The sequence below is a fragment of the Pinus tabuliformis genome, chromosome 9 (genome assembly GCF_031772625.1).
Source record: "Pinus tabuliformis cultivar Carrire ecotype Pingquan chromosome 9, CPIR1, whole genome shotgun sequence".
In the NCBI taxonomy this organism is placed as follows: domain Eukaryota; kingdom Viridiplantae; phylum Streptophyta; class Pinopsida; order Pinales; family Pinaceae; genus Pinus; species Pinus tabuliformis.
This window is the reverse complement of record NC_142307.1, coordinates 1,428,696,989-1,428,721,370: the sequence shown is the minus strand read 5'-3', so window position 1 is coordinate 1,428,721,370 and position 24,382 is coordinate 1,428,696,989. Positions and strand designations below refer to the sequence as shown.

The following is a 24,382-nucleotide window of genomic DNA, read 5'->3' as shown; positions in this document are numbered from 1 at the left end:
AACAGGAATCAGGAGGATAAATCATGGCCAATTTTCCAACAACACAATTCTGCTAGGAGGAGCCTCTGTGGCGATTGCAAGAAGATTCAAAATGGTTTTGAATAGGTTCCTATCGGCATCTGGGGGTCTAGCGAATGAAGCAAAGAGTCAGGTCTTTACGTGGAATGCCTCTGCTCTCAAGCAAAGGAAAATAGGAGATGTCCTGGGCTATAAGGTAAATGGCAACTGGTAGGAGTTCAAATATCTTGGCGTTTCAATATACTTGAGGAAAATATCTCCTAAATCTTGGCAGCAAATTCTGGATAAAACCAAAATAAAAATGAAAAAATGGGGAGCAAGATGGCTTAATGTTGCTGGGAGATCGATCCTAGTTAAAGCGGTCCTTTCAGCTATTCCTATGTATCAGTTCTCTGCTCTATTGGCGCCCAAATATGCATTGCATCAAATTGGAGTCTTCCTTAGGAAATTCCTATGAGAAGGGGGCAAGTCTGAGACCAAGAAGTTTCATCTAGTGAATTGGCAGATTATCAGGGCTCCAAAAACCCATGGAGGATTAGGAATTCACGATCTCTCCTTGGTCAGTCTTGTGGTGGGAGCTAAGTTACTCTGGAGGCTCAAAACCCAACTTGACCTTTGGTGGGTCCAAGTAACCTGTGCAAAATACTTCCAAAATCAAGACTTCAGATCCATGGACAAGGCAGGAAGTCATAGATCTCCGATTTGGAGATTGGTCTTTGCATCTTCTCACCTTATCGATGATCATCTCTGTTGGATATCGGGCAACGAGACTAAAATTAGCCTTTGGAAGGACTCCATCCTTGGTTGCCCTACTTTGGGTCTTGATACTTCAATTCATCCTCTGGTGGAGTATCTGAACCAATCAGGTATCGTCACTCTTGCTCAAATTTCGGATTGGGAGCCGAAGGACAATGGATAGGTTGGAAGTTGAATGACCTCCTTGACTTTCTTAGAGGGTCTAGGAAACTATGAAGAGCAAACTTGCTGGTTGTGCTCCGATCACGCTTTCTGTTGTGGACAAGCTCAGATAGAATTTGCACTACATAGTTTGGGAAGGCTACAATGTCCTTTTCAATTCCCAGATTCCTCAAAAATGCTCAATATGGAGCAAGATTTGGGTGGCTAACGTGATCCCAAAGGTGAATACTTTTTGTTGGCTTCTCTCTCATGAAAAAATCCTTACTTCTGAAAATCTTCGCAAGCGTGGCATAACTGGTCCCTCCAGATGTCCTCTGCGTGAAAAATTAGAGGAATCAATCCCCCACCTCTTTCTTTCTTGCTCGTACACCCAAGTTGTTGGGCCTCTTTCCTTGGGCCGCTATTCCCTAGATCAAATGGGCTTTCAATGCCTTTTATCCTCTTGGAACAAATTTTATTTGGGCTCCCTTCAGACCAAACATTCTCTCAAAGAGATCTAGAATCCTCTTCCTAAATATCTTTGCTGGCAAATTTCGCTGGTTGGAAATAGTAGCTCCTTTAAAAATACTTCAATCTCAGTCAAATCTTCTGCAATCAAAGCTCTCTCCTTCTCTTTTGTATGTAATCCTCCATCCCTTGACCCCTCCCTTGATCCCCTAAAATTGAATTGGCTCTTGCCTTGAATCTCTTTCCCCTTGCTCCCCCTTCTCTTCCCTTTGATCTTGGAAAATCAAACCCTAGTTGGAAACTGCGTTTGTCCCTTGAAGAATTTATAGAATGGAAGCTTCAACAACATCGATGGATTCCTCCAATTTGATGGTGCGTCCAAGTGCAACCTAGGAGTGGCACAGGAGGGGGAGGGATATTAATAAATCCCAAAGGAAATATTGTGAATAGATTCTCTTGGGGACGTGGGCAAAAGTCTAATTATCAAGCTGAAATGTATGTATTACTCCTAGGAGTTTATCTTGCTCAAGACTATAGCATCAATGATATTATTATATTGAGTGACTCCATAACTATCCACTACTTGAGATCTGGCTCTCTCCCCAAAGACAGTACCTTAAGTCTCCTATTTCATCGAATAAGAAGAACTGTCGCCTCTTTCACTAATTCCTCCTCTTTCCACATTCTCAGAAATCTTAATTCTGAAGTTGATCTCTAGGCTAATAGAGCTTGTTTAATCCTTGAAGGACAAACTGAGATTAATGGTGCCATAGGTTGTGCCTTAATTCCATAATGATTTATATGGTTTCCCCCCCTTTATGTCTTCCTATCCCTTGCTCTTCCCCTTAGCACCCTTGTACCCCTTCCCTCATTCCTCCTTCCCTCATATCCCGATTACATAAAAGAATGGATCTTGGTTAACCCTCCCACCCCTGCCATGATGGTTTGTTGTCATGTTTGCATGGTCGCCTTTGGCCGCTTCCTCCATACAAGCGTGCTAGCCTTTATTTCACCCGCGTGAAATAGACCCTCACTCACTCCCGATCACCAAAACAGTTGTGACAACATTTTCTTGATTCGTTTCATGATGATTTCTATGCTCAGGCGCACAAGGAACAGTCACTCTGAGATGATGGATCACGACTACAATTTCAATGGAGCGAGGAGCATAAATCATGTTGCAAGCGCCCTGGGTTCCTTGTAAGCTCTGGGTTGTGTTGGTTGAGAATTAAGCTCTCTCGACACTGCTCGAAGCTCTACGATGAGATTCGGGTTTGGCTGATGGTTCTCCTTTGTTGGGTTAAGTTGGTGGGTTTGCAACACCACTGTAGTTGGGTTCTGTGGCGCTTCAGCTTCGCGGGGTTGAAGGTAAGCCTCCCAATTTCGGATTCCCTGACTCTAAATGCGATTGAGCTCTCAATCAACAGTGATTCTTCAGAATTTGTTTCAAATTCGGTCTTGGTTCAACTCCTCTTTACGCATTTTGGGAACATAAGTCCCACCCCTTATATTAGTTTTGTTGTGGTGTTGTTGGGTGGGAACTCTACGGGAAAAACACTGTCCTGCGGTAATTCTAGGTACCTGCGTCTTTGCAGCTTTTGTGCAACCTCTCTTATCAAGTATAAGATTTGTCTCGTCCCTACAATGGATTCAAACTCTTCCGAAACTCAGTCCTTGGCATCCTCTGTTTGTGATCATTGTAAGAAGGAGCATGATGCTCTCAATGTGGAGTTCTATGACTTAAATGTTGGGATGTATCAACAATAGGCTTCAAAATGCAACCGACTCGATATTCTTCTGGGTCTTGAACAAAAAAGTTTCCATCTTGGAAGATGAAATTGATGCTCTGAGAAGCATCATCATGGGACTTTAGTTATAGGTGGTTCATCTGGCCAATGCTTCTCCAGAACCCCACCGCGAGATCAACATCAACAGGCCCCCAGATCTTGAAGATTAAACGTTTCTGTCACGTTTGGGTTTAAATGCATCTGTATTTTGTATCAATTTTGGTGAGTATACTCTACTAGGCTAATAAGAGTGTTGGTAGGATTGGGTCTTTTTGTTGTAATCTGGGTAAAGGACATTAGAAGAAATTTGGCACTCCAATCAAGGTTACTTGGGAGCGGGAGCAGGGAGTGACATTTTCAAAAGCTCCCGGTTCGGGAGCAATTTTTTATATTTTTTGATGCATATATATCAACAAAAGCATGCAAAATGATGAATTAGATATAAAAAACATAAAAACATGGATTGTACCATATAACATCAATCATCTAGAAGTTATAATCTTCATCAACCATGTCCACAAGTTAGTAACATACAACATATCGAGTCTCATGATTCATCAATCTTTAGCTTTCAAGCTTTCAAAATTCAATAATTAACATTTATCATCATTGATCACTAAAGTTGTAACTTGTACTTGTAACCGTTACCATTACCAAGTAACCAAACGATAACAAAAAATATCTAACAAGAAATGAAATGTTTCAACTTTCAACTTTCATGAAGCATCATATTCAAAATTCATTACCAATGAGTTATAAATGCCAACTTCAAACTTAAATTGTCATATACTGTTTACAAAAAATACCATAATAAATATGAAAGAGTCAATAGTTATAAAAAGTGTTGGACATTTGATAAACCATCGTTCCTTGTGTGTCTTGCGACATGTGCTTAACCACATCTCGTGGATCCTTTAACACTGGCGAGGCGTCCATTTACTAACACTTGCGGGTTTTGGTGTAACGACAATCATGATTCTAACAAGTGGTATCAGAGCCAAAGGTCTCGAGTTCGAATCACACCCGGCTCGCATTGGGGGGGATTGTTGGACATTGGATAAACCAATGCTCCTCGTGTGTTTCGCGACATGTTCTTAACCGCCTCTCGTGGATCCTTCAACTCTGGCGTTGTGTCTGTTTACTAACACATGCGGGTTTTGGTGTAACGACAATCGTGATTCCAACAAAAAGTACTAGAAATTAGAAAAGACAAGTAAATCTATTATCTACTGCTTGACCCTCTTGCCACGAGAAATTTCTAATTTCTTGTCTTGTGCTTTATTGGGAGTCTCCTCCTGCATAGTCGAACGACCCTTGTGCTCTTGATTAAATACAAGTTCCATACCTGAGTACCCTAGATGCTCTTGATTATTGGGAGTCTCCCCCGCATAGAGGGCTTGGTGCTCTTGATTAAATACAAGTTCCATACCGTAGCACATTACAAAATCCAATAGAAACATTGCAATCCCCCCAATCTTGAAATCCTGAAAAGATGATAAGTTTGCTGGATTTTGAGTGATATCTAAAATTCTACTTTCTCCATATGAAATCCAGTGAGGTCGAAACCACTCTCAAACATCCTGAGTCATTTCATGGTAATGTTAAAAATTTAAGTAAAAGGATGAAAATGAAAGATAAAGGAGAATGTCACTTTTACTCTTTAACATTACCATGAACTACATATCAACACTAGGGCCATAGGCTTGAACATTAGGCTGCCCCACTCCAATTTTTGTTTCCAATCTTCGATAGCTCCCTCTATCACTCTTGAATTGGTGGGGAGCGAAATTTTTTTTAGGGTGCGTGCTCCTGGTGTAGGTTTGAGGGGGTGGGGCCGCTCCCCCGCAACCCTGCTCCATATGTTTTTGAACATGCTGTCCAGGTAATTCTCCCCGGGTATTTTCCGTGACTGGGCATGGATTTAATGAATATCATACTCATTTTTGTTTAAAAAAAGAAAGATATGCGATATGTTAGGTTACCTGGGCTATTACCAAATTCTTGATAGAGATAACATAGTCTAATGGTCATATCATTGTATTTATTAGATGTTAGTATCAGACAATAAAATGTCAGAACATAATGTCATAAAGTCACATGTCTCATTAATGAATGAGGTTAAGACATTTAGTTTGTTTGTTAGGATTCAATAATGTCTTAATCAGTGTTGGTTGGTTGTAGGGGGTTTTCCTCCCACCATGAGAGTCTCTGATGTACATCTGATTTTCAGATTGAATAATACAATTCTCTCTCTCTCCTCTCACTATGCACCTCTGTGTTACTTTGTGTGTGTATGCTTAATCTTATAATAGGTCCATAGATATTGGAGAATGTGTGCTATTGGCCAACTCATTCCTAAAATTTTGAATATTAGTATCGCACAAGAGTTACATATAATAGTTAAGCTTATTGATCTTATAATATCCAAGATGCTATCTAATATGTAACATGTTATGCTTTAAGGTATACAATATGTTTCTTTCGTTGACTTATTTAATTGAATAAAAATTTCTCTTTCATGATGACACTTCATTATATCAAATGCCAGCTGGATTTCTGTGAACTATTATTTTAAAAGTATGTATCTCCAACAAGTTACTTCCATAACACTTTTAAATTTCTACAATCCTGTTGCAATTTACATACAAGTTGATAGCTATGTAGATTTAGGCGCTAAATTGTTTATCTTCCTCGCAATACTCTTAACTGGTATCTAAATAGTAAATTTCCATGCTCTAGTTTAAAGTTATTAATGCATAGTTCAACCAAAGCATCTTTAATGCATAGCTCGACCAAGACATCTTTAAACAAAAACATGGTGCTAGCCTATGAAGGTCTTGATGATGGCTTTGTATGTTTCCTTCTTTTGGTTTCTTACACAATTTCATGTCTGCATTTTTTTTCTTGAATATTTGCAGATTATTCTTTCTGCTGTTCTTTGTCTCCTATGTATTACTATTTTGTTGTTAACTTAAGGTCTTTAGTAATCAACTGAAAAGTGCTTACCAAAAATTGGAAATAGTTCCTTTCTGATGTGCTTGTGTCTAACTTTATTGTCGCAGAGTACATTGCAAGACATTGTTGATCCAGATAATATGACATATGAGGTAGAATTTTCCAAACCCATCATTGCTACCTTGTAAAAGTGAGCAACAGGAATTGTTATTTCTGTTTTCAAGTTACTTGGGTATGGTTGAATTATAGACAAAATGATCAACACCACAGCCAACTTTGTTGTGCAGGCAACTCTGATTTTATTATATGGACAAGTATTATTAGGAAAAATCATGTAGTTTAGCTTTATGCTGAAACATGCAGTCAAGTTGCAATCATTCAAAGCCCAGGCATATGCATCTGTGGAACCTACAATTGCTTCACAAGGATATGTCAAGCAGTAATATAAATTCATATTCTGTCAAAACAATAGATTGCACCCAAATGTTTCTGATGATCACTACTATTGCATTGAATGCCATTCGGGTCTGTGCTGAAGAACGAGTGCCTTAAAATGGCAGAGTCATGTATCATATACTAGTGGGAACCAGAAGGAGAAATAGGTGGTGATTGACAAGAACACAATTGATAAGTCTTTCCATATTGTGTTTCAGATGGCAATACTATACTTGAATTAAGTGCATAAAAATAGTACTATTAACTGCACTGTAATGATCTGCTAAAATGTGCACCAAACTCTAGAAAATCCACCTAATCATATTTAGTTTGCACCCGATCATTTGGAGAGGTATGGACAGATGCTGATCAGACACACGCTGTAATTCATTTTGGGAAATCACATTGAAGATGGTCTTAGTCCCCTTCTTTTCAGCAGTTACCTTAAAAACCCTTTAAAAGTTCAACCTTGGAGTGAATATAGACTTTTTTCCAGTGGGAAAAGTCTACGCTTCCATTTAATAAAAAGAGTACCCTAGGAGGCTCAGGAGGTTGAGGTACAGTGCCCTGTTCCCTGTTGGCTTCCAGCCTGTATAAGATCTTTTGGTGGCATGGTTTCCTTCTTATCCATATAGACTACACCTCAATGGCCAGTGCTTGGTCTGCATTAGGAGTGTAGGAGAACCATTGATAAAGTGTGGTGCTAAGGGTCGTGGGGTCTGGTCTGTGGTAGAAGCCTAGAGGGACCATATTACCTTTGTGAAATGACTGTGCAATAAGAGGTGATTTATTGTTTCTCCAGGTTCATCACACACTGGGATTATGTTGAGTCCTTGCCACACCTTTCTGTGCTGTAAATCCCAGGTGAGCACTGCACTTTTTAATGACAGAGATGCAAAGGTTTGGCTTTGGAGGGTGATGGGACTTTCTGAACTTTCATCCACCACCATTAACAGGTGTCAGGATGAGGAGGGTGGTGCTGAAAGACATAACAAAGTTTAACATTGTAACTGCTGAGGGTTGGATTGGTCCCCCATACTAGACTGCCTTCCATCTCAATTTGATTCCTGCATGAATGAGTTGACCAGTGAAATCTTGCCATTGTGTATGTTTTATGCCATGCAACATAATATGATGTGAGGTAAACCATTGCTGATGCCTGGTTGGGGGTATGATTACAACTTGATTCAGTTTAGTAAGGTGTATGTTCCGGAGTGCTTCCCTCAGTTGAATGGGCATTTGATAAGAGGCATCTTGTTCTGCCCACCCATCTAACCCCAGTTTGACCTTTGATCCATCCCCCACCTACTGGCAAGATAGTTGGTGATGATATGTGCTACAAGGGTGATGACCTTCCAGAAGCTGGACCCTCTTTGATTGGTTTTTATCAAGTTTCTTTGATCCATTCCTCAAGGTTCACAGATGCAATGTATCTATTCAGAAGTACTCGTGCCAAAGTCCTTTGTTTTGTGATGAGCATCTAGGCCCATTTTGTAGCTAGGGCTGTAGTGAACTCTCCAATATGTTTGATGTACCGACCTCCATGATCTTTTGGACAAGAGAGCGCTTCCTAGGATACCAAGGGGGTAGACCTTCATCATATTTCTTTCCCTCCAATATGTATGTAAAAAGGATATGCCTTATCTTTGTTAGGACATGTTTAGGGGGATATGCCAAGGATAACTAATAAACATTGTTGAAAATTGGGTAGCTTGGGAGGTACTCCCGCAAGCCTTGGGTGCTAGGTTTGTGAGGAAAAAACCCACAAAATGGAGTGTTGTGGGCAAAGTACCCAAGTTTGGGGTTTTGGACCCAAAGTTGTGGGCTTAGAACCCAAGTTAATTATTATTATATTCTAATTAGATGTTGAAGAGGCTCTTAATGGATAAAACAGGACTCCTAAGGCACCTTTTAGAGAGTTATATATTGGAGGCCAACAGAGAGATCAAATCACAAGTTGGATGGATACCTTGTGGAGAACAAGAAGCCCTTAAGAGAGCCACAACCTAGAGAAGGACGTTGCAAAAGCCATGTTTTGAAGCTTATCTATTTGGTAGAGGACGAGTTTGGGAGAGTTCTGTTGGAAGCTATCCAAAGGAGGCCGAGTTAGTCTATGTGTTGGTTGAGTTGTGTCTAAGAGAGGCCGAAGATTCTATGAACAAAAGAAGACCTAGCTGAGGTTTGTGAGAAGTTTGGTTAGGAGACAAAGGGGCAGCCAAGGTGGAAAAGTCTTGGTTGTAAGTCTAGGCAAGTCTGTTTGTGAGGGCCACAGTCAATATGTGATCTAGCCACAACCCTAGGAGAGGGCCTAGGGCCTTAGTAACTAGCCCAGGCAAGTTGAAAGGCCTTAGGATTAGAAAGGACAATGTGAGAGCCTTCTGAGGGGTGGGCGAGTACCCTTAGGCCTGTGGTAAGGCTAGTATAAGGTGGTTGTAGCAGACTGAGGGGACGACTAGGAAGAAGGGCTACAAAATAGAAGAATATTAGCCAAAGGAGGGGTTAACAACAAGGTAATTAGTGATGGGACAATACAATGGGCTAAAGGAGAATCCTACTAGTGAGAAACAAGTGGATAAAGATTTAAAGGAGTTGATCTTTTGTGGACCAAGGCTACTTGGAAGCAGGGAGTGGAAGCGGAAATGGGAGTGGGGAGCGACAATTTTTAGAAGATTCCGGGTCAGGAGCGTATTTTATATAACATATATTTTTATATATTTTGATGCATATATGTCAACAAAATCTTGTAGAATGATGAATTAGTGATAAAAAGCATAAAAACATGGATTAAACCATATAACATCAATTATCTAGTAGACATGGGTTCATCAACACGATCTACATAAACATCATATGGCTTAGAGTCTAAGGACTCCTCAGACTCCTTTATAACCTAAGTAGTAGTAGTAGTAGCAACGAAACTAGACATCAAAACTACAAATCAATGATCAACATGATCACTCATGAAACTCATCCTTGATTTAGGACTACTAGAAATGGGATCATCAACAACGACTACATAAACATCATTTAGCTCAAAGTCTTCAGACTTGGATTGGTCAACCTTATACTATGGTAGAAATTGAAAAAGTTTAACAGGCCTAACCAATGATTTTGGTTTGACTAAAGGGTTCATCTCCTCAACCTTATATTATGGTGGAAAAAGCTTAGCATGCCTAACCAATTATTTTCCTTTGCGTGAAGGGTTTTAGTTAAGGCCATGGTAGAGGAGTTCAACAAGCAATACCACCAACATCAACAAAGTTCAACAATTAATGGCACCAACATCAAGGTACTTAAAGGGCTCCAGGCTCTTGATCAAATGCCAATCTCATGCCCTCACGCATGACAAAATCAATTTGAAACATTGCAATCCCCTAAATCTTGAAACCGTGAAAACCTTTAAGTGTGTTTGATTTTGAGTGATATCTAAAAATCTAGTTTCTCCATATGGAATCCAATGAGGTCGAAACCACTCTCAAACATATGAAGTCATTTCATGGTAATGTTAAAAATTTAAGTAAAAGGATGAAAATGAATTTAACATTACCATTGATTGCCAACATTGCCAGGGTTGATGTTGAGAACTCTAGGGCATTCAAAGTTAGCAATTTCTCTGCTTGATAATTGCTTGTGATGCACTTTTACTTCTTTATATTATAGTCTTTTCTTTGCTAGCTTATTAATATGTTCTTTCATCAAGACAATTACCAAAATGCATAATCAAAAGATTTCTCCAGTATGTAGGCTTCTCCAGCCAGGGCCAAAAACCTCTCACCTCTTGAGAGGAAAACCCGATCAAAATTCTTCTTCTAGATCTTCAATTGGTAAGTACCAAGACCATGACACAGATCCTTGACTCTAGTATCCTCTCAAGAACCTTGTCACCAACCTTAATGCTCTGCCTCTTCCTTCCTTCGCCTTTCTTCTTGATCTAGAACTGCTCCTTCTCGGCTTCTTCTAGAGAAATTCGGTCTCTATCTCTTTCACTGTTTCTTCACAATTTCCCTAGAGAATCTCGGTCTCTAGGTCTTTACTTCAACCTTCTGAGAAGAATCCTTTCTTGCTGCCCTAGAACAAAATTTACTGCCTTAATTGCGCATTGCTCAAAAGAAATTTCGCTGCCCTAACTTCGCACTGCCTAGAAGAAATTTCTCTGCCCTAACTTTGCACTGCCCAAAAGAAACTTTGCTATTCATAGAAGAAAGTCTCCTAGAAGAATCTTCGCACTTCACTTTTGCTGCTCCTTTTTCGCACTCCTTTTAGACCTCTCTTCGTACCTTTCTTCTGCCTTCTCTTCGCACTTTTCTAGATGAGATTAGATCAAATTGCTTGTCCGAATTGTATATCTCCAAATGAGGCCGAGTTGGGCTATTTATACACTTCTTCACTTGACCTTTAGGCTGACTTGACAACTGGAGTTAGGCCAACTTGATCTAGCAGATTCCTCATCGTTTGTAGGCTGACTTGAAGAGGTTAGGTGACAAGTTCTTGGAGGATACTTTTACATAGACAAGATGACCTTTTACAAAGTGTAACATGACTTCATTTACATGACAATGACTCTAACATTTTATGACTAGATGACAAATAAATCCTAAAGACTCTCAATGGGGGTCTTGACTCAAAAACAAAATCCCTTGCTCATGAAACCCATGAAGCAAGTAAATATAGTAATTTTTCTTATTTACATCTCATTACATAAAATCATAATTACATTTCATTATGAAGACCGAACCTAGGTACACTTTCAACACTCCCTCTTATCTAGGGAGGTATTCATAATGGTACTTGGACTTTCACAAGCTGAAGAATCTCTCATAAGACGAATTCAGATTTGTAACTCATTTGTATAGTGTTGTAGCAGCTACAACCACCCTCCAAAATTTTGGTTCGCATGCAAATTTCAGAGCCTACCTTAGATCCTGCGATCAATCGCCCTTGGTCACTTGTTGGTAAGTCGATGATCTCAAGCTTCCCTCCTTGATTTTAAGTGTTGTTCATGTTCTCATCTTTATGCAACATGTGTCATCTGTGGGCATAGGGATTGTTGTTTGTCATGCAAATGGAATGTTGTTTTGCTTCAAGGGAAAGCATGAGCGTATGAGTTGTTATCATCACATAGACATGTTTCACACTCACTTCATGCACTCTTGTCACGAAGGTTGTTGCATCAATCAAAGTATGTCTTATGCATTCTGGATGGTCTACATTGTGTCAGTAAGTGTTCGTGTGTGATCACAGTTGAGTTTTATCACTTTTTACATCTGTGTCACTGATCTCACACTTAGCCATTTCCTAAGCAACTTAGCCTCATCCAGCCTCCCGGAACTGTGCACTTTGCTTCTGCAACCATCAAGCTTCCTCCCTTTCCTACTGAAACCTTGCAGTGCACAGAGACCCCAACATCCCTTGGCATCCAAAACTGTGCAGTGGTTTCCACCAGTGTCCTTACCCCCGCCAGAACCCACTGTCATCAGAAATTTCGCAGTACTATCCCTCAGCTGCTTGGGTTGCATTGCACTCAGAAATTGCGCAGAGGTGTCCTCCTAGGACCCCCATCCCACAACAGTGTCATGTGCCTCAAAATTGCACAGTGTTGTCCAAGATGCCCTGTCTGTCTTGCATTCAGAAACTACGCAGATGGACCTCCCATGGCCTCATTCTGGCAACAATCACTACCTCCTGAAACTGTGCTGATATATCTCACAGTGACTACAGGAAAAGGTGACATGCTAAGATCACCCCTAAGGAGTTGAGGAGAAGGACCAAGAGACTAAATGATGGTAAAGGTTAGGATCGCATGCAAACTCCGTCGGATGCATGATCATCTTGAGGGTAAGTATGGTAAGTAAAGAAAACCTTTCGAAGTACATCTCTTAGTTGAGTTTGCAAGACTGCTTGTCATTGTCATATCATCATGTCTTCAGTAACATGCTTGTGTGCAAACACCAAAAAGTCATTTCATGTGTTTCCTCTACATGTCTTGCTTCCTTTTCGCTTGTTTGACCAATTGTCGTCTTCAGCATGTTGATTGCTATGTCATGCTTGCGACCTTGTTTTGGTGATGTTGAAGGTTTGTGTATGAGTTGTGTTCGCTATGTAAACATTTATCGCACTCACACATGATGTTGTAAGAACTGTCGCGCAAGTGTCATCACGATCGTCCGAAGGTCTATCCGAAGTGTTGCATTTGTTGCTTTCACCATTAGACAGTCCCACGGTCAGTCACACTGAGGCATGTGTTGTCATGTTGGTTTGAGGTGTCTTGTCGTTGAGTCATGTTGAGTGTGTGTTCGCAAGGTCATGTATACACGAGTTCACTCGCTCACACACTTAGCCATTTTTGCCAAAAGTTTGTCGACCAGACCACCCTCCATCAGCTGAACCTCCACTGAGCTGCACTGCGCAGTCTCAGCCCTCAGTGACCAAGCACTGTTGCCCAGAATTGCACAGAGCTTGAGGCTGCCTCCCAGGTAGTCTGCACTACGTAATCCTTGAATCAACCTCGCTGACTGTCACCTAGAACAGCGCAGAAGTTGCCCAGGGATCTATCTCAATTTGCGCTTCCTGCAAGCCTATCCATCAAGCCTCCCGCTGGTCAGTGGGAGAATTTCACTGGGCAGTCACCCCGAGCTTCACTCCTCCCAAGAATTGCGCAAAAGCTACCAACCTGCTTGCTTGCAATGACTAAAGAAATTGCACAGACAAGAGAATCTTGGTCTTTAGGTTTTTACTTCGACCTTCCGAGAAGAATCCTTGCTTGTTGTCCCAAAAGAAACTTTACTGCCCTAACTTCGCACTGCCCAGAAGAAATTTCGATGCCCTAACTTCGCACTGCCCAGAAGAAATTTCTCTACCCTAACTTCGCACTGCCTAGAAGAAACTTCACTATTCCTAGAAGAAAGTCTCCCAGAAGAATCTTCGCACTTCACTTTCGCTGCTCCTTTTTCGCACTCCTTTTAGACCTCTCTTCGTACTTTTCTTTTTCCTTCTCTTCGCACATTTCTAGATGAGATTAGATTGAATTGCTTGTTTGAATTATATATCTCGAAATGAGGCTAAGTTGGGCTATTTAAACACTTCTTCTCTTCACCTTTAGGCCGACTTGACCGCTGGAGTTAGGCCGACTTGACTGCTGGAGTTAGGCCGACTTGATCTAGCAGATTCCTCATCGTTTGTAGGCCAACTTGAAGAGGTTAGGTGACAAGTTCTTGGAGGATACTTTTACATAGACAAGATGACCTTTTACAAAGTGTAACATGACTTCATTTACATGACAATGACTCTAACATTTTATGACTAGATGACAAATAAATCCTACAGACTCTCAATGGGAGTCTTGACTCAAAAACAAAATGCCTTGCTCATGAAACCAATGAAGCAAGTCAATATAATATTTTTTTCTTATTTACATCTCATTACATAATATCATAATTACATGTCATTATGAAGACCTCTCTTCGTACCTTTCTTCTGCCTTCACTTCGCACTTTTCTAGATGATATTAGATCGAATTGTTTGTTTGAATTGTATATCTCCAAATGAGGCCAAGCTGGGCTATTTATACACTTCTTCACTTGACCTTTAGGCCGACTTGACAACTGGAGTTAGGTCGACTTGATCTAGCAAATTCCTCATCGTTGGTAGGCCGACTTGAAGAGGTTAGGTGACAAGTTCTTGGAGGATACTTTTACATAGATAAGATGACCTTTTACAAAGTGTAACATGATGACAATGACTCTAACATTTTATGACTAGATGACAAATAAATCCTAAACACTCTCAATGGGAGTCTTGACTAAAAAGAAATGCCTTGCTCATGAAACCCATGAAGCAAGTAAATATAGTAATTTTTCTTATTTACATCTTATTACATAAAATCATAATTACATGTCATTATGAAGACCGAACCTAGTTACACTTTTCAACAGTTGAGAATATTAACTACCTGTGAAAGCACTATGGAGGGAGTGAATTTTTTTTTGGTGGTAGCGACCAAGGAGAGAATCTTTTTTTGGCGGTAGCGCTCCATAGGTTGCTCCCTAAGTGATTCCATTCAAAGAACGCTTTGGGAGTGGGTGCGTGGGCGGGGGGGTTGCTCTCCCACAACCCTATTCTGGACAAAGAGGGCTATAAAGTGCTTATTGCTAAGGAGGGTCAAACAACAAGTAAATTGAGTTATTTGTCTTTGTTTTTCATGGGCAGATGAGGGTCTGAAGGATAAGACCTCAGCCCTAGTTGTAACAGTCAAAGGATAGATTATTATACTATAGCATTTGTATTAGGGTTTCTAAAGGGCAATGATCCCTAGTACAAGAGCCCTATGGATTTCTTATTAATGGATTGATAAGGAATGTTTTGGGCCATATATCTTGTGTACTATTTATTGATTTCGCTACTGTATATTTCCTTGTGCAAGGTTGTTTGTTGTTGAGCATTTCTAGTGTGTTTATGTGCTAGTCTAGTCATAGACCAGACCTAGCAAGCGAAAGTTCAACACTTTCTTTCCCTTCAATATGCATGAAAAAAGGATATGCCTTATTTTTGTTAGGACATGCTTAGGGGGATATGCCAAGGATAACTAATAAACATGAACAAAATACATTGCACTATTAACCAACACAACTCCGCCAACTAGAGATACTCATATGTGGGTCCAATGAGAGATATGAACTTTCATTTTGTCTAGAAGCCAATCCCAGTGATGAATCTTGTAGTTATTTGGTTGTAAATGGAAGCCAAGGTAGGTCAATTTGTCATAAAATTCTTGCAAGGAGTATGGAAGAAGCTTCTGGATATTTTTCATATGAATTGTGGAATCAAATGAAGCGAATAAAGAATTTGTTATTGTTGATTTCCATGCTAGTGGCAAGGCAAATAAATCTAATGATTTTTGGCAAGACTTTGGCTTCAAAGATGGAGCCATTTCTGAAAATGTGGAGATCTTCGACAAACATAAGATGAGTCATCTTGTTGAGAAATCTAGGGCATCGATATTAGGTGATTTCTCTTCTATTAGTAACTGCTTGTGAGTGCTTTTTACTTCTTTAGATTAGGATCTTATTTTACTTAGGTTATTAGTGTTCTTAGTCAAACAACTATCAATGCATAAACCATAAAGAGACAAGAGACAAAATATAGGATATCAGCCATGGCCAAAACCTCTCACTCTTTGAGAGGAAAACACAAACAAATTCTTCTTATAGAGATTCCAATTGACGAATACCAAGACCACGACCCTTGACCTATTTGCCACTCCAAGACCAAGACACAAGTTCTCTTGATAGTCAACCTTTTGCTCCTTTCCTCTTCTCGACTCCTCTTCCACTTCTACCTTCTTAGCACCGAGACATTATCACCACCGAGATCTAATCACTGTCATAACAACGAGATCTCCTTACTGTATCATCACTGAGACCACCTTTCTGTGGTAGTACTGATATCCTCCTACCTTGATGACACCAAAACCTTCTTACTGAGGTGGCACCAAATTCTTCTTAATGTGGTGACACCGAAACAAAGATTGCACCGAGACCTTGACTGTGAGATAGCACCGAGACTGTGAGATAGTGATACTGAGATATCACCGAGACCTTCCCTCTGAGATTATCCGAAATCTTCTTCACTGTGATCTTTTTTGTGATTTATCCGAACTCCTGTCACTGTATACCGAACTTATCTTCTGAAATTCTACGAGCTATATCTCAGAGATCATCGAACTGTTTTACTGTGATATCCGCACCTTATTTCAGAGACCAATCCGCATCTGTTTCAGAGACCAATCCGAGCTGCTGTGGTGTAGTAATGCGAAGACCTTAGATTGGTATATATAGTTGTTTCCCACAATAAATAAGCCGACATGACTTTGCTGAAAGGTTGTGTCTCCATATATGCCGACATGAGTTCACTTATGGAAGCCGACTTGAAGAGGGATGACTTATGCTTGTCTTGGAGGGCTACTTGACAATACTATTGACTCATACATAAGTGTAATATGCCCAAGAAGGGTCCTTCATACATGACATAGACTCAAATTGATTTTATGACCAATCCTAAGGACTCACAATGGGAGTCATACTAAAATAAAATTCCTTGCTCATGAAACCCATGAGACAAGCATAATAATAATTTTATTTTTATTCTTTTCATCAATTACATAAAATCACAATTACACATGTCATTATGAAGACCGAACCTAGTTACTTTTCAACACTCCCTCTTAACTAGGGAGGTATTCATAATGGTACTTGGTCATTCTCAATCTGAAGAATTTCTCATAAGAAGAATCAGATTGGTAACCCATCTGTATAGCATCATATCAACCAACATTGTCACATTTCTTCTTTTCATCAATTACATATAATCACAATTACACGTCATTATGAAGACCGAACCTAGTTACTTTTCAACACTCCCTCTTAACTAGGGAGGTATTCATAATAGTACTTGGTCATTCTCAATTTGAAGAATTTCTCATAAGAAGAATCAGATTGGTAACCCATCTGTATAGCATCATATCAACCAACATTGTCACATAGAAAGGCCTTGACTAACAACTCTATCTCTCCACGAGATCCGAGCACAATGCTGGCGAGACCAATGATGTATAGACACCCTCATCATTGTCTCTCTCAGAACATACCCCACCCAGGTTCTCTGGGTGTGTTCCATGAGGACTATTCTTATCTTGGATTCCAAGTCCTCAAAGAATATCGGTCCTCTATGGCTACTTTTATCTTGGATGCCCTAATACATCCTCAAAGAGCATCAGATGTTAGATGTTTACCCAATCCTCCATTTTGTCTTCCCAAGTGAAGACAAGAATGATTTGTCTATCTCTCCCTCTTAATTAGGGAGGACATATCTATTCCAATAAAGGAACGTACTCATTCCTACAGAAGGAATGTACCTAAGATCCCTCTTGGCTAAGGAATTTCCAAGTTTCTACCAAGTAAGAAACTTGTTTCCAGGCTCCCTCTTAATAGGGACCTGCAGTAGCTCCTTAGGTGGAGATGATGGGACAACTAGCTGCTTGAAGAACTCGTCATGATGTCATAAACTTCTGTTCGTTATCTAGGAGTCTTCATGTTGGGGACTTCTACATAGGGCATTGACCATCCATCACTTTCATCCATGAGTCAGTCATGTCATCATCGGAAAGTGATCCATCAATCCATATCTGGTCTTCCTTTATGCCATGCTGTTTTCTTCATGCCATGTTTACTTAAGGATCTTTCATCCTAATACATGTGCATCGATGCTGGAAGATATCCATAGATCTTCCCTTGGCAGCCCTGCGTAAACCTATCCAGATATTCAAAAATAAAGGAATGAACATTAAAAATCAACATTACCTTTGTGATGGTCTTTCATCATGACATCTTCTAGTTTGCATCAGCATCCTGCATACATATCAACACATCTCCCAATGATAGATATTGTCAAGAGTCTCTTTTCTTTTTCAGATTCTATCAGAGTCTTCATATCTTCCATGGAGATATCCTAGTCAAATCTTCTTGGTCTTTTTCATGTTGATTGCCTTTACCATGGTTGCATATTCCATGATCTCTGCCTTCCTTTCTTCGCACATTATATTTCCAGGAGCTTCTTTTCAAAGTTCCTCAATTGTAGTCAACCACCTCATACTTCATATGGGGACATATTATGTTGATTTCATCTAGTGAATGTGTGATCAATGCATTCCTGCATCCCTTTGAGGGAGGAGATCCTTTCTTTTGATCATGCTCTTAAGATAGAGCATTGGTCCATGTTACCTGCAACCATATGACATGACTCTTTAATATAGACTGTAAGCATACATACCTCATTTTCCTTTGGGTCATCCTAGACTTCTTGCAATAACTTCCTTGATTGAAAGAGCTTCAATCCCTTGATTTGCTTCACTTTTATGTCATCATACCATCATCCCATGAATTCCACAAGTTTGAAATTCTTGATGAAACACTTACTTCCACTCATGATCGGTGAACCTTTCACTGAAGATTCCATCAGAGAATATTGAGGATCTAAAGTATCCCCATCAGCAGAGGTTTCCATTTGACAGATGTATGATGAACCTTGTACTAGATGACTTTGCCACTAGTGTTTTCAATGAGATTCCCAAGACCTATATCCTTGACTTCCATAGATTCTAACCATCTTTCATGCTTCTCTATGATGATGTCTCGAGCTCTTTCTTTCAATGCTTCTATGATGCCTTGATGCATCCCATTTAGTGAATTATGATAGCCATATCTTACAACAAAAGACTTAGGAATTTGAAAAGAACTTAGGTGAGGAAGACTATCTCAGTCATAGTAGAGATCTCTTACTTCCTATATCTTTGATTTCTTCTTTTCAGCGTCCTCCACTTTTTCGGTGATATGCGCTTCTTCTCTTTTTCTTTTGTTATTGTCCTTCTTGATCTTAGGACAATCTCTTTTGGAGTGTCCATATTCTTGACATCCATAGAATTGGATTTTACCCATGTTATTTTTCTTTTTGTGAGGACCAAACTTTCCAAATTGTCCCTTTCTTCTTGTCATAGCAGCATAAGCTTGATTTTGCTCACCTGCTTCCACATTAGATTTGGCCTTTAGTCTAGATTCTTTAATCTTGCATGATGACCATAGATCCTGGAATGGAGTAACTTCTTTCTTCCCATAAATACTTGAAGTAAAGTTAGTCCACTCCTCTGATGGTGCATTTAATACAACTGTAGTCATTTCACTATTAGACATGACTTCTCCCAGATGTTGTAGTTGATCTCGAATCTCAGAGATCCTCATAAAGTATGAGGCTATTCCATCTTCCCTAGACATCTTCAGCTTGTAGAGTTCTTGCCTTAATGAGATGACTTCTTCAACAGTGCTTATGGAATACAACTCTACCAGTTTGTTATAGATGTCTTTTGAAGTTTCAAGTTTAGATACATATGGGACGAAGGGATCCTTGATGGATTCAATGAGAATCCTTTGAGCCCTAATTTTCCCTTTCATATATTTTGCATGTTCTTGAAGATCTTCTTCTCTTGGTTTGGTGATAGATCCTTTGACATGATCCATGACCTCATTTTCAATGAGATTTATATTCGTCCTTTTCTTCCATGCAAGATAGTTTGAAGTCCCAACCAGTTTGTTGCTTTCCTTGCAAAAAGACATTTTGACAGATTCAGATAAGTTCATATACTTACTTGATAGGATGCTGCTTTCCCCTTGTTGCTTTCTTGATGCTGATGATGATATAGAGGATAGAAAACTTCTCCTTGATGAAGGTAGTTTTCTTCAAGAATAATCCTTAATCCCACAGAGAGTGAGGTGACACTTCCTCTTGATCTAGCTTCCTTTGGATAAATAGTCTTTAAAACACTTTAACTTGAGTAGATGTAGGGTTTTGGCCTTCTCCCTCTTGATGATGATCTCAATACTTCTTTGTAGATTTCTTTGATCTAGGGTTTTGACTTCAAGATGATCTTCGCTTTGATGCCTTTCTTGAGATTTGATCCTTGAGTGTCCCTTGATAAGATGCCCTTCCTTGACTTAGTCACCTTAGCTCTGATACCATGTTGAGAAATCTAGGGCATCGATATTAGGTGATTTCTCTTTTACTAGTAACTGCTTGTGAGTGCTTTTAGGAAAGCTTCAATCCATGAGGTGAATGACCAAGATAAGATAAGATAATTGTGTTAATGTCTGACAAATGACCACAGAAGTAGGTCAATGGGATTGTTTTGGTACAATGATGTCTATACAAAGTGGGAGTGCTAAAGCAACTCCTATATAAGAGTAGGACCTAGGAACTAAATAGAATAGAATACTTAAAAAGTAGAGAGCTGATTGCACAAATGGAGAGCTAGTCAAGAGAGAGATGTACGAGATGAGGTTACTTTGGTCCATTGAATCCATCTCTCTTAACATTCGAGGCTGAATGAAGAAAACTCAAAATAGATGTTTGTTTGGAAAAAGAATTGGATGAAGAGTTGGAATGAGTGTTGTGTTGCAATTTGGAAGGAATATCTCGTCGCTATGGTTTGGAAGATCTCATTTGGTGATTGGTTTGATTGTTGAAAATGTAGACAAGGTCTTCTAGCTTGTGCCTTAGTCAGTGAAGACCTCGAATTGTTCTCATGAGCTAGACATCAGTTATGGTGAGTTATGTCTAATTTACTGGAACAATCGTCAAGTTAACCTGCGTAGAGTTGAAGCTTCAATTAAATAGGAGTCTTCATCAGCATAACTACGAAACATGGTGGTAGTTAATAGTTCAATCAAAGCGAGTTAGTCTTCAGTCTTGATTGAAGGAAGAGCAAGTTAGATCTCCAGTCTTGATTGGAGAGAGCATGAGTTAATAACTCCAGTGATGATTGGAATGAGAGTGAGTAACACTCTCATTTAACTTGCTATCACAACTCGACTTCTAAATTTGAACTAGCTTAATTTAGCATAGATTCAATCTATAAAAGAGAGGACAAAGGCACAAGTAAAAGACAATTGTTTTGTGCACAAAGATTTGTGACAAGACAAAGCTCGGGAATTTGTGAGAGAGCTTTGATTATGGAGATTCCAGGAATTATGTCCTAAGAAATAGGAGACAGAAAGTGAGCAAGAATATAGGTATTTTTTCCCTATAAAATAGGAGCTGATTTGTGCTAGGGAATAGGCGCTGATGTGCGATAGGAAATAATGACCTAGTTTGCAAGGATTAAGGAGACTCTAGTGTGTAGAGATTAAGCAAAAGTGGGCAGGTTTTGTAGAGCAAGTCAAGGAAGCAACAAAAGAACAATTATGTGCTAGAGGGCCAAGATCAAGCAGGATCTAGGCCAACCAAGATCAATTTTATTAGTTAAGATTTGCGTGAGAAGCAAAACACTTTCTCAAGAGAGACAAATTGCTTTGTAATAGATCCACCTAATGCTTGGACGCCTCCTAAAAGTTGGTAGGTTCAGCCTCAATCAGTTCACTCATCAACAACATATATCTAGAATAGAGTTGAGGAGCCTTGCTCTGTTTGACTGAATTTCTCAGAGCACCAACATAATCCTGGGCCTCTCTCAGTGTCTGCTCTGCCCACTTGGCCTACTTCCTCCTTGTGTTTGGAGTCTGAGGTTGGGTGTGAGGAATCCCTTGTTCCTCATTTTGATCTCTCTGCTTGGCCTGCTCGCTCTGCTTTCCAACATGCATGACTATACTCTGAGGAATTTGTGCTAACTCAACCTTTGGTGCTTGCTCCTCTTGAACATCAACTATAGAAGAACTCATTTTGCTAGACTTCTGAAGAGCTCTCTCTTCTTCAAATTTAACTTCCATGTGCACTACTATCTTCCTGAGAGCAAGGATGAATATGATAGGATTTTGAAGTCTTGCTGTACCCCACAAAGATACCTTTTTGTGTTGTAGGTTCCAACTTAGTCCTTTTCTCTGTAGGAACATGGCAATACGCAAAGCACCCAAAGATATGAATGTGCCCCAAATTTGGTTTCTTCCTTGAAAATGCCTCATCTAGTGTTAATCTGCCCAACACTTTGTGTGGGCTTCTATTCTACAAGTATACGATAGTGTTGTAGGCCTCTGCCCACAAAAACCATGGCGAATACTGGTCATGGAGCATGGCCTTGGCCACTCCAACTATATAGTATAAACCTGTTTTTCCATTCTACAACCCCATTCTGCTAAGGGTTGTACGGAACAATCAACTCCTTCTTGATACCTTCTCGAGCATAGAAGTCCTTGAAGGAATTCGAGTTGTACTTGCCTCCATTATCCAGCCTCAGCGTCTTGATCTTCCTCCCTGTTTGATTCTCAACTAGACCCTTGAACTCCTTGATTCTGCTGAAGGCCTCGTCCTTATTATTCATGAATAAATCCAGGTAATCTTGGAGAAGTTGTCAATGAAGATCACATAATATTGGTAGACACTCAAGGATACTATTGACATGGGCACACACACATCCAATTGTACTGGATCCAAAATCCCTTTGGACTAGGTGTCGCTGCTTGGAAAATTAGTCTTGGTATATTTATCAAGTGCACAACCATTATCTCACGCTGCTTGACCTTCAGTTCTAACAACCCTTTCACTAATCTCCTTGAGCACAATAAGTGCTCCATGATGAAGATGAGCCACCCTCCTATACCATAATTCTCCCAACCCTTTGCTCTAGCTTACTAATGCATATGATGGCTCAAACTGCAATTGAAACAAGTTTCCCTTCATGACCCCTATTACTTTCTTTATCTTGGAGTTCTTGGGCCGAATATGCACTTTACCCTCCTCAGAGGTCACAATGTAACCCTTGCCCTCCAAGGTAGAAACTAAGATGAAGTTCTTTGTCATACCGAGAACAAACAACACGTCCCCCACCAACAAGGGTTTGCTAGACATCCTTTGAAAATTCACTGTGCCAATACCAGTGTGGTTGTACTTGGCATTGTCACCAAGCTCTATGTTGAAATCCAACTCCTTCTCATTCAAATTGTTGAAATATTCTTTGACTCCCGTCATGTGGCTGGAAGCCTCACTATCAATGTACCACATGCTAGTGGCAACTGAACTCGAGAGATGTGCAATGAGTGAAAACTCATTCTTGAATCACGCTGCAAATTTGTCCACCTCTGCGGTAGAAACAACTAACTTCTTGTGCTTGACCTTCTTCTTATTTGGGCATTGGTTGCCGTAGTGACCCAACTGATGGCGTGCAAAATTTAACCTTGCTTGGATCCTTCTTCTTCTCACCCTTGGAAGAGGACCCCTTGCTTGGCCCTTTCGTGGCCTTCTGCTTAACCTTTCTTGGTAGATAAGGTTTTCCTCTTCTTTGAACCTCTTCCTTCGATCTCCCCGTTGACCACTTTCTCGGATCTCCTCTTGGACGAAATCATCCCAAAGCCTTGCCCAGTCGGGGAGGTGGTCTCGACCCATAACACACTTGACAAAGACCTCCTAGTGCTTCGAAAATCCATTCAAGGCTATACGCACTAGCTCCTCCTCAGTAATCGTCTCTCCAATAGCAGCCAATTCGTCCTTGACCTGTGTCAGCCTAGAAAAATAAGATGTCACGCTCTCGCCCTTGGACATTCTTGTGCCATGCAACTTGTCCTTGAGCATCATCTTTCAACTCTGATAGTTACTCTGATATAATTTTGTGAGTGCATCCCACATCTTTTTTCGCAGTGTACTTTTTTCACAGATGGGGTATGAGTTGATCGTTGACCTCATCGAGAATAATCCTTTGCGCCTTGGTCTCCTTGACCTCATGCAGATCAAGAGAAATTGGATCATTCGCTGGTGGAACAACTGTTGTATTAAGAAAATTCCACAACTTCTTCTCCTTGAGAACAATTGAGATTCAAACCTTCCATTACAAATAGTTCGAATAACCCTCAAGCCTCTCCTCATATTGAACATTGGTAGCCATTGTAGAAAAAACTCTCAGAGATTGAAATCTGAAATGAATTTTTTGCCTTGAAACATGTGCCAAATATCCTTGGATTTGTATTCAAAGTTTAGAGCTCTGATACTATGTTAATTTCTTTAAACCTAGTTACAAATTTACTGCCTCAACAAATAATCATAGATCTGAAATAAAAATTGCTTTCTAATCTGATTTGTAACAATAAATATTCTAGGTTTTTACCCAGATAAATAGTACAAGCGAAAATACTCAAAACCAATCACATGTAATCATATGTAACAGAGAATAACACATATATACCCTGGAAACCCCAGTGTGGGGAAAATCAACAAACATTGGGCTTCTTATTTAGCTTTAGGAGAGATATTTTCTTATAGAGGTTACACAAGAATTTGCTTCGGCAAACACCCAACAA

General features: G+C 39.9%; 1 protein-coding gene across 1 annotated transcript in view; it reads left to right on the top strand.

Annotated features, from left to right (window-relative positions):
• BB (RING/U-box superfamily protein) overlaps nucleotides 1–24,382 on the top strand; it is a 63,672-nt gene that overhangs the window by 4,743 nt on the left and 34,547 nt on the right. The window contains exon 5 of the mRNA XM_089443042.1: nucleotides 6,233–6,277. Coding sequence (XP_089299168.1) covers nucleotides 6,233–6,277 — 45 coding nt within the window. The remainder of the gene's footprint in view (nucleotides 1–6,232; nucleotides 6,278–24,382) is intronic.